General features: G+C 35.3%; 1 protein-coding gene across 1 annotated transcript; it reads left to right on the top strand.

Annotated features, from left to right (window-relative positions):
- Nucleotides 1–3285: 3285 nt before the first annotated feature.
- LOC136226649 (pyruvate kinase isozyme A, chloroplastic-like) lies at nt 3286–7395 on the top strand. Its single transcript, XM_066015259.1, has 7 exons — nt 3286–4139; nt 4860–4947; nt 5051–5235; nt 5761–5879; nt 6120–6363; nt 6467–6701; nt 6776–7395. Exons 1-7 carry the CDS (start codon nt 3639–3641, stop codon nt 7102–7104), a joined length of 1701 nt encoding a protein of 566 aa, XP_065871331.1. The 5' UTR covers nt 3286–3638; the 3' UTR covers nt 7105–7395.
- Nucleotides 7396–11348: the final 3953 nt, after the last annotated feature.

Genomic DNA, 11348 nt, shown 5'->3' with positions numbered 1-11348 from the left:
TCCTTTCAAACCTCGATAGCCACATGTGTGATCCGGTTTTCCATATCATTTGGAGGAACTTAAATTTACATTTGGACACGTATTAATAATTAAAATAGTAGAACCTCCTATAATATTTATGGATCAATGTTACGCATGACAAGATATATATATATAGAATGTCCTTTATTTGACATGGAAAATCAGATATTTCTTCTAATAATTTTCTTTAAAATATACGCTTTTACAATATCTCAAAATGGTTACTTAACTTTATTTTGTCTCAATAAAACCATTTGATTTTAAATTTTAACTTAATAAAGTCATTTATATAACTTTAAAAGCAAAAAAAAAAAAAAACACCAAAAAAATAATGTGATTGCCATATTAACAATAATCAACTTTTACCGTTGATAAAATAACATGTGATTGCACCTAGACGATATGTAGCTGTCACATGTCCAAAAATTTATATCCATTTTTCATGATATTATATTATTATGCATGGATCAGATATATCATGGCAAATTCTTCAAAAAAAAAAAATTGTATCTTCCACAATGGAATCTGATAAGTGAGATTTCGAGTAAGTGATCTTTATTAAAAAAAATAAAATTAACTTTTTTAATTTTAATTTAAACAAAATTCAACTATATCAAGCACGCCAGCGATCTGATTTGAATGTAGTTTACGTAGAAACCACATTATATTTTCAGAGTGACTTTTATTAAGATAAAACTTAAAAGAAAATATTTTTATAAACACAAATCGAAATTAAGTGACTATTTCAAAACAAAATCATTAAAGTTCAACGATGATACATTTAATTAATCTTTTCTACTATGAAGTAGAAGTTTTAAACACTCGAATTAAGTCAATAAAACAAGTAATATTTTATTTTTATTTCAATCATGATAAAATTTAAACATTTTGTACTATTTTGATTTTTTTTTTACCAGAATTAGCCAAAATAACTTCATTAAAATTACAGTAAAATAAATAAATTATTTTATTAAGACAAAAATGAAATTTCAAATTTCAATTATAATACTGAGATGGGACCGCAAAATAACCGTACAAGGGCAATTTGACAGATTTGGGTCTGTTTCTCACCTGCAATTTTAACGTTAGTGTCGCAATGGTACATTTGTCCAAAATTTGGGTAAATTACATCTACGAACGGATGAACTTTACCCATTTTAATATTACAGTCACTCATTTTTAATTTTTAATAGTATAACCATTGAACTTTATATTTTTAATATCGATGATCACTCAACTTAACTAACTCTTCAAAATAACCGTTAACGATCTTAAAATAAAAATATTCAAGAATTAAAGTTATTCATAACGATGGTTACATGAAATTACATTTTTTATTTTTCAAAATCATATTTTTTGGAGCTTTTTTTCTCTAAAATTTCTATCTCTTCTAACAAAACAATACTTAAATGATATCAAAACGAAAATTTTCAACAATTAAAATTCCTTGGAATTCATTAACTCTTTGAATTCTTTATTTTGAGACCGTCAATGATCGTTTTGAGGTGTTGAGTGGCAACTGATGTTAAAAAGTGTAATGTCCAATGGTAATATCGTTACGAATTGAAGTCCAGTGACCATAATATTAAAATAGATAAAATTCAGTTGCCATAGATGTAATTTACCAAAAAAAAAACTCTTAAATTTAGCTCTTCCTTTTCTCATCCATTAAAAATGTCATTTTAATTGTGATTTGCTTCATACTGCCCCCAAATTACTGTTACCGTCTCCATTTGGACTTTTTTTTCCTTTTCATAATTTTGATAAAAAAAACTAAAAATTCTTTCTCTAAAATCACAAACTCGAACAATAATAATTGAAATTATGAAAATAATTGATATGCGACAATTCGAATCTAAAAAATGGATGATTATGAGTCGGAAACAATAAAATTTACAATTTTTTTTTTGTCAAAAAAATCATGAACATAATGCATGTTTTTTTGTGACGATTAGCATTTTTCGTCACAAAAAATTAGAGAATTTTGTATTTTTCATCGCTAAAAGGTATAGGATTGTGCATGGGACGAAATTTGGTCTAGGTGGGTGCTAGATCCGCCCAGCCAATAGGCTAGGCGGATCCAGCATCCGCGCAGAAAATGTCTTGGGCGGATTGTATATCCACCCAAGGCATTGTCTGGGCGGATGCTGGATCCATCCAACCTATTGGCTGGGCGGATCTAGCACCCACCTAGACCAAATTTGACGTTTTTTTTTTAAAATTAAATTTTTTTTTTCAAAAGGGCAAAATTGTCCAAATGGGGGCGGTATGAGGTAAATTGGGGCAGTAAGAAGCAACATCCTTTTAATTTTAAGCTCGCACATAATCCTTTTCAAAAAAAAAAAAAAGTTCCCACATAACCATTTTACCTGTCTAGGTATCGAATCAATTTTTAAATTTGCAGTATTTTGACAATATTTTAAATATTAAAAATTATGGTATTTGTACTAATTTTTTATAATTTAATTGTTTTTTTGGTTCGATATTAGTTAAACACTTTTAATTGAATACTTTTGCAATTAAAACTTTATGTATAGAATTTAAATTCGAAATTTTTAACTTAAATGACTTAAGGGTCGTACGGATTTCAAACTAAATTGGTTTATAAACTCCAACTTGTGCCAAACTCATTGTGTCTTATCAATTAAAAAGATTTTGAGAGTATTTGGTTACTTCTTTTTATCTTTGTGTTTGTCTTTTATTTGAAATATAGAGTTTTAGGTATTTGGTTAAAGATCTCGTATTTGTTGTGTATACCTAAAAATTGGATTTTTACAAAAGCATACTACGTTTTGGAAAAACAATTTTTTCCAATAGCAAACTGTAATAACAAACAACAAATAATGGTAAATCAAATAGACGCTTTATTTCAACACCATGTGGCATAAATTACCCAGAATTAATTTCCCTTAAGAGCAAATTTCGCTTTATTAAACTCTTTTTCATTAGAGTGAGTTTAATATATTGAACACTTATCAACCATTCAACTATTAAACAATTTATTAAACTTTTTACCATTTTTATAACATATTTTTAATTTTTAAAATAATTTATTAAGCTTTTTATTATTTTTATAATATATTTTTAATTTTTAAAATAATATAATAAAGGTAACAAAATCAAATTTGTTAAAAATATATATATATCAAGCACTGAATATGCTCCTAATTCTCAATGAAATGACCCACAACTCCAGTTGTACAACCCCCTTTATTGCATGCCACCACCTGTCTTTCATTAGGGTCGTTGACCGTTAAATGTTAACCTCATACTGGTGAGCGCCTCTCACCAGCCTTTTAAAAAAAATTCTCAAATAATTCAATCTCTCCCCACTTTAAACCCTAATTTTATTATTACAATTGCAAATTGCTTTTCTTAATATTATCCCAATCTTATCATTATACTAAGTAATTAAGTATCATTGTTCACTAATCTCTCCTTGGAAACTTCTCTCTCTCTGGACAAAAATCCTGCAGATACCGGAGTTTTCGATCCAAAATCCGTCGATAATTCCAACCATTTCATGCTGCTCAAAACCCAGTTGCTATCCGACTTCTAAAGCTTAGATCTTTAGGTTTCTCTCTTCTTCTGATCACAAACCCAACTCAGTGTCAGTAATGGCAGTTTCCAGCGACTCAATCCTAAACTCCTACCAGAAAATCCTAGTAAAACCCCCAACTTTTAATTTAAAAAATGGTGCTTTGGGAATTTCTGTGGCTGCTATTCCTTGCAATGCAAGGAAGCTGAGAAGTAAGGGTGGGATTGGAGTGAAAGCAGTTGCAGAGGTGAGTGTTCAGGGGTTGAAAAACGAGGTTAATTTGGATGAAGTGAAGGAGATAGCAGAGAGAGGGTTTTCAGGGATGAGGAAGACTAAGCTTGTTTGCACAATTGGGCCTTCTTGTTGCTCTTTGGAGGATTTAGAGAGATTAGCAAAGGGAGGGATGAATGTTGCTAGGCTTAATATGTGTCATAGCACAAGAGAATGGCATCAAGATGTTATTAGGAAGATTAAGAGCTTGAATCAGGAAAAAGGGTTTTGTGTTTCTGTTATGATTGATACTGAAGGTAGTCAGATTCATGTTGTTGATCATGGAGCTCCTTCTTCTATTAAAGCTGAGGTATTTTATCTCAACTTCTTCTTTACTTGAATTGCTTCTATTAGGAGTAACTTTATGTTAGATGGTTGAATTTGAAACTTTGTTTTAGGTTCAGAATTGTAATTTAGTTCTGTTCGAGGTTTTTCTTTTGGGTTTAGGGTTTAGGGTATATGCAGTGAGCAAGAAGAATCCAATATCTGGATCTGCTTCTGCAGAGTGGATTGAGATTGAGAGAAAGAAAAGTGAAGGTTTTGAAGAAGAAATTCTGTTTCTTGTATATTGAAGATTGATAAAATCGATTGTTGCTTATAAAGAAAGTGTTCCTATTCATAGGGCACGAAATCCTAGAATGTAGAAAGGGAATTACTGAAAAGTATTTGCAAGAAACCCTAACAACTTCTGGAAGTAGCCTGACCTCCTCTACGGCAGAGTGAGCTTTGATTTGGTTCGGTTTCTACTCACTCGTCCAATTACCTTGTAACTAGACCTCCCTTAAGTGGTTATGTTCGGTTTGCCTGACTTCGCGCTTGTTTGTCCAGATACTTGTCTCTATCGGCTGAATTGTTTCATAGGAGATGTTCTCATCGTTTTATATGCTTAGCAATAAGAAATTTTGTTTATTTGTTGTTCATGTTTGATAAGAAGTAGTACTGATGTTTTGTTTAATAACTGGCTTCTCAAACTCAATTATTAAGTGGAAATTGCAACTTTGATGTGTTTTTGTTCTTCTTGTGTTATCAGGAAGGTTCAGTTTGGGTATTTACAGCTCAACAATTTGAGGGTTCACGTCCGTTCACTGTTCGAGCAAACTATGAAGGATTCTCTGAAGGTGGTGATTTTGTTATCTGATTGATTGCTTATCTTTTTATTTGAAGGAGCAGATGCTTTTCTGTACTAATTCATTAACTAATATAATTTCAAATGGTTATCAGGAATTATGGTGGGCGATGAACTGGTTATTGATGGAGGAATGGCAACATTTCAAGTGGTTGAAAGGATGGGAACTGATTTACGATGTAGATGCACAGATCCCGGTCTACTTCTACCTCGAGCCAAATTGAGCTTTTGGAGGGATGGGAAGCTTTCCTATAAAGGTCTCGCGACTATATCAGAAAAGGTTGAATTATGCTTATTCTATTCTTGCAATTATTATCCTCAGTCTTCTGTGATTAATGCGGTATCTTTGGCTAGAGAATCTCAAGGTTTTTCGCTGTCGCTTCTTAGCTGGCTTGCCTTAAACTGTAATTCAAAAAGACTATGATGCTTTCGGAATTAGTGTAAGAAAACTTTTAGAGGGTATAATCCCGTCTTGTAAGATTTTATATCCAGCACTGGAGAAATAAGAGGAGATTATAATGACTCATTTTGTGAAAAATGCTGCCTGCAAGTACGAAAGAAGAAATTACTTATTGCTTCAGATTATTAGATTTTGAGCTCAACATAAGGTTCGTTTGCCCTTGTTGTCCGGGGCTGCTTCACTGTGTTTTCGATGAAAATCCTGCTGTCTCCTTGAGCGGCCATTTGTGAGAACTTTAGCTCGGTCCTCTATCTATAGATTAGCAGTTGCCAAGTAGAAAAGTTATGAAGTGTAAAACATTTGACCAATTTCTTTCCCTGATAACTTGTGTTGTCGGCTCTTCAGGACTGGGAAGACATTGATTTCGGAATTTCTGAAGGTGTTGATTTTATTGCCGTGTCATTTGTAAATGACGCTGAGTCCGTCAAACAACTGAAGAATTATCTCACATCCAAGAAATCAGAGTAAGAAAATACACATTAACGATGTTCACATTTCTTCTAATTTCCCCTGCGTAAAACTGTGTCATCTTGTTCATATTCATGTCATCCGGTTTTTGTGTTCTTATTTCCTCATCCTTGCATGATTGCATCTTCCATAGGGTTCAATTTCTTCTTTGCCCCGTAAATATAGCATCAATCATCAAATAAAGTGGCTGAAATTACTTTTTTAATTCATATTCCTAAACCTTTTGCAATTTACAGATCAACAAGAGTATTGGCAAAGATCGAAAGCTTGGAGTCGCTTCAGAATTTGGAAGAAATCGTAGAAGCTTCCGACGGAATTATGGTGGCACGTGGTGATCTAGGAGTAGAAGTTCCACTAGAACAGATTCCAACAGTTCAAGAGCATATAACCCATATTTGCAGGCAGCTAAATAAGCCGGTGATTATAGCGTCTCAACTTCTCGAGTCAATGGTTGAATATCCAACACCAACGCGTGCTGAGGTACTATAATTTATCGATTTATTATGCTACCGATTTGCTTTCTTGAAGGCATCATAGATTGGTCAATTTCCTTATCTTTTGACATGAATTTTAATTCCATAAGGTTGCAGACATATCCGAAGCTGTTAGGCAATATGCTGATGCAATGATGTTATCCGGTGAATCAGCTATCGGATCATTTGGAGAGAAAGCTCTTTCCGTCCTAGGAACGGTCAGCAAGCGAATGGAATCACAGAGTCGTGCAGAGAAGCGACAAAACGCTCTTCATCAACGACCACTAGGAGATTCATTGTCCGATCGCATATCCGAGGAGATATGCAATTCTGCTGTTGAAATGGGTAACTTAACATTTTTCTTACATTGATTATTTCAGGCACACTGCTTATATGACATTGGTGTGTTCTGTCTGCAGCTAATAACCTCGGTACAGATGCAATCTTCGTCTACACAAAGTACGGAGAGATGGCATCTCTTCTTTCTCGCAACCGTCCAAACCCTCCTATATTTGCATTTACGGACGATGATGGTGCTCGGATGGCTTTGACTTTGCAATGGGGAGTCATTCCCATGCTGGTTGAATTGTCAGATGACATGGAGATCAACATTTTACGGAGCACCGAGCTTTTGAAATCAAAAGGCTTGATTAAAGAAGGAAATTCAGTTTTGATAGTCTCGGATCTTGCTCCATCTTCTGCAACTCGAACCGCGTTCCAGTCAGTCCAGGTGAAGACCATTGCATAAGGAAATGCAAATTTCCCTTCTCAATCATACAAAGGAAGCGGAAACTGTGGATCGAGAGTGGCTGATAGACGAAGAATGTGATATATCTTTGGTGAATCTGCAGATTATCTGAACATTACATAGATTTTATGCCTTGTTTGCTTAGGATTCTTGCATCTTTTCTCCACAGGTTTTCAGTCTCTTATGTTGTTGGTTTGAATTTAAAAAAAAAAAAGGTTCTTTAAAGTGCTAGCCAAGGCCATATTACCCCTATCAATTGACATGTGATGCAGAAAACACGAATTTAGAATACTGACACGGACACGAATTTAGAATACTGTCACGGGCACAATCGCCTTGCTAATTGACCGTGCGGCACTAGCAATACAGCTCCTTTAACTAAGTTTACTATGCAGCGGAACAGATTTTGCACAATGAATTTAAAGAATGCTTTACGAGTATGTTTTTTATGGCCTCTATTCAATGCGGTAACCTCTATTTATAGGTTTAGCACCGACCTAATGAATTACTAGGATCATTTACATCCAATTTATAGGTTAAATATCTAGAAAAAGTCATTCGGTCCGGCTTTTCACTAACGTTTCTATTAATTTCAACTCGATAGGTAGATTAAGGATAGGGCGAACTATTTCATCTCTATTCCGGTTTTAAGCAAAATATTTTTTTATACTGTTCCATTGAACTGTCAATTATATTTTTTATATTATCTAGCAAATTGAAAACTTTGTTTGTAATGATTTTGTTTTTAAAATACATAAAATTTAAGTTGATACTTATCCATTTAAATCCTAAGCCATAATAATCCAAAAGAAGTTGAAGAAAAAAACTGCCTCTGACAAAACAACCAAACAACATATAATCCAAACACCATAAAAAATGTATGCCAAAATCTATGAGAAAGAGAAATGAAATCATCATTTACACCCAAAAGAAAAAAAAAAGGAAAAAAAAAATAATCATAATGTATGATCCATCCTTTTCATACTGTTCTTCGTTCAAGAGAAATTGATTTTGCATAGTTTAATGTTGTCTTTTGGGACAGAGAGGCAACCTAACAGGATTCACTATTACGATATTATGATTTATAGAGGCTAAATTGATATTTTTTTTGTTTTTACATAAAAAAAATTAAAAATTTTATACATTTTTTATAGAATTTTTAGCGTTTTCTGAGAAATAGTAAATTCTTAATCCTTGTTGCATCATTGTTCTCCGTTGTCCTCATTGTTGTATATATATTTTATTTTTGGGTTAATTTCAAATAAAACTCTTCGTTTTACATGTAGTTTTTCTTGTTACAAAACAAACTGTGTGACACATTTTGGATTCACTTTGACAAACTTGGCCGATGACGATCTTAAAATAAAAAATTTTAATAATTAAAATTCGTTTAATATCATATTTACAATGAAACTACATTTGGCATAGTCAATCCAAAATGGCTAATGATACCAACCACATGATTTGTTTTGTAATAAAAAAACAGATATCGATATATAAAAGGGTATTGCTATATACCGCAATATGTTTTTCCAACCACCGCACTATTTTGACAATTATGCCCTCCTCATAATTTAAACTCAAAAACCAAAACTTTTTTTCCTCTTTCTCTCCCAAGCCTAAAAACTCTAATTGGACGAAAATGGACCCGAGCATTCCCGAAGACCATGATTTCGTACACGAGGTAATCCCACGATATAAATTTAAATTAAAATTTCGTTTTTGAATTTTTTTTATTGAATTGGCCTAAACGGGCGTCCGATGCTGTTCGTCCGCACGGTCGAACGGACGAACGGGCGAACTGCCCGTTCGGCCGTGCGGACGAGCGGCATGCGCCGCTCGTTCGGCCTACGGAACGAGTGGCATGCGCCGCTCGTTCCACCAGCCGAACGAGCAGAGCGCGCTGCCCGTTCGGCCTGCGGAACGAGCAGCGCATGCCGCTCGTTCCGCCGTCGGCGCGCGCGGCGTGACCTGCCCGTTCCCACGTACGGTGGAACGGGCAGGCTGCCCATTTAGGCATAATTTGACCAATTTTTGGCATTTTAACCGGGCAGCCTGTCCGTTTAGCCTATACGAGGCCCGAACAAGCTCGGAATTGTAATTTTTAACCCGACTTAGCCCTAAATTTATATTTTTAAATTTTTACATGTATTGTTAATACCTATTATGCAACCGAATGTCATTTTTTAACATTTTTTTTTGCGTATTGTTAATACATATTATGCATTTTTTATATATTCAGGAACCGTTAGAAGATTGGCAACCGGATGTCATTGATTACAGTTCTCGTTTTATAACGGATACCGTTTTCGCTTCGTGTGAAGATGCAGTTACTTGGGCAAAACAGGTAGCTATTCGAATTGGGTTTGAGATTACAATATCTTCGCATAAAAATGCTGGAAAGCAAAAGCAATTGAGATGTTCACGGGGTGAACGCTACAGAGGGAAAACAGATGACGCAGGGTTAATACGAAAAACGAAAACTAAAGCGTGCAGGTGTAAATTTGAGATTAAAGCCTATCAACGGTCAGACCTTACTGGTTGGGGGATAAAGGCTAAGGCTGGATTAACTGGTCAGCACAATCATTCGTTACGTGTGTATCCAGAGGGAAGTCGGCAGATGAGCGGACTCAGTATCGCATCTAAATTAATCGTTCGTGATATGAGTTCGGCTCAAGCAAAGCCTTGTGCTATTTTAGCAGCCGTTAAAGAAAAGCATCCTGAAGACCACCCAAAAATTAAACACGTCTACAACTATAGAGATAAGATGAGGAATGATGGGTTTGAAGGTAGAGACTTGGCTAGTCAGTTCTATCATATCGCTCTCGAGAACAAGTATGCTCTTTATACGCAAACTGAGGGTGATTCCAGCGTCATTACACATGTGTTTATGGCACATCCAGAATCAGTAGATTTATTCAGGACTTATCACTGGTACATCGGCATTGATTCCACGTACAAAACCAACAAGTACAAAATGCCATTTGTTGAAATTGTTGGGATGACGCCTTGCAATAACAATTTCAAGATCGCATATGCCATCATTAAAGATGAGACTGAAGGAAGTTACCGTTGGGTCCTGCAGCGGCTGAGGGTTTTGATTGGGTTTGATCTCAACCCGACTGTTATCGTCAGTGATAGGGAGTTAGGGTTGTTGAAATCGATTCTGGATGTTTTCCCATATACAACACATTTGCTATGCACCTGGCATATAAACAAGGATGTGGAAGATCGGGCGTACAGAATCATGGGAGACAAATCAATTGCCGGTAAATTCAAGAATGGAAAATGGAGAACATTAATTGAATCTTTATCCATTGCGGAGTACGAGGAAAATCTGGGCAAGATGCAGGATTCGATGAGCAGGTACCAAACTCTTATCTCGTACATTGAGGAGACGTGGTTGGTGCATAAGGAGAAGTTTGTTGTTGCATGGACGAAAAATTTCTTACATTTTGGCAACACAACCACTTGTCGTGTGGAGAGCGAACATGCGAGTCTAAAGCAATGGCTCAATACATCCACAGGATCGCTGGATACGGTATGGCAAAAGGTTAATAAGCAGATAGAAGCCCAGGCATCTCATATCAGGTATTTTCAATAAGTTCTATTGGAAGATGTTTGTATTCTTATCATGTATTTGTAAATCTCAGTCAACTGATAGTATGTTTATGTTCTTATTAGGTACATGCTTGAGCAGTCCAGGCTTCGTAAAGGAGTCTCTTACTCCGGATTCCCTTTTAACCACCTGGTATGCAAAGTCTCACACTACTGCATGCAACTGATCAATGTTGAGTTAGCTCGCATGAGAAGTTTGAGCCATGAAGTGAATACGCGTTGTGAATGTGTATTGAGAACCTCTCATCAGATACCATGTGCATACGAGATCAAACAAGCTTATGAGTCCGGCGATATTATCAGTGTTGAGAGGGTTCATGTGTTTTGGAGAACACTTTTGATTAATTATGGTCAGACTCATGAAACTGAAGGGTGTCATGATCAGACAGAGGATCAGAGATATTTTAAATCCTTAGTCGACCAGGTATCTAAAGGTGACCCAGCCTTGCTGCGAAACATTTCAATACTTATACATGATCAACTACACCCTGATCAAGCACATTACACCGAACCTGATGTGAAAATTAACGTTCGAGGACGACCGAAGTCGGGTAAATCTACAAAACGTATGCCTAGTGCCTGGGAGTACAATGAAACTCGGCGTGGACGTGCTCGTTCTAGTAGTT

Source organism: Euphorbia lathyris, chromosome 4, assembly GCF_963576675.1.
Source record: "Euphorbia lathyris chromosome 4, ddEupLath1.1, whole genome shotgun sequence".
NCBI lineage: Eukaryota > Viridiplantae > Streptophyta > Magnoliopsida > Malpighiales > Euphorbiaceae > Euphorbia > Euphorbia lathyris.
Note: the sequence above shows the minus strand (reverse complement) of the source record. Positions and strands in the feature narration are given on the sequence as shown.

What these genes read in the sequence shown, in the direction of transcription:
- LOC136226649 (XM_066015259.1), top strand. Translation starts at nt 3,639, where the DNA reads ATGGCAGTTTCCAGCGACTCAATCCTAAACTCCTACCAGAAAATCCTA. An exon ending in TCGCGACTATATCAGAAAAG is followed by an intron (nt 5,236 to 5,760) that starts GTTGAATTATGC and finishes TCGGCTCTTCAG; the next exon opens with GACTGGGAAGACATTGATTT. An exon ending in CAATTCTGCTGTTGAAATGG is followed by an intron (nt 6,702 to 6,775) that starts GTAACTTAACAT and finishes TTCTGTCTGCAG; the next exon opens with CTAATAACCTCGGTACAGAT.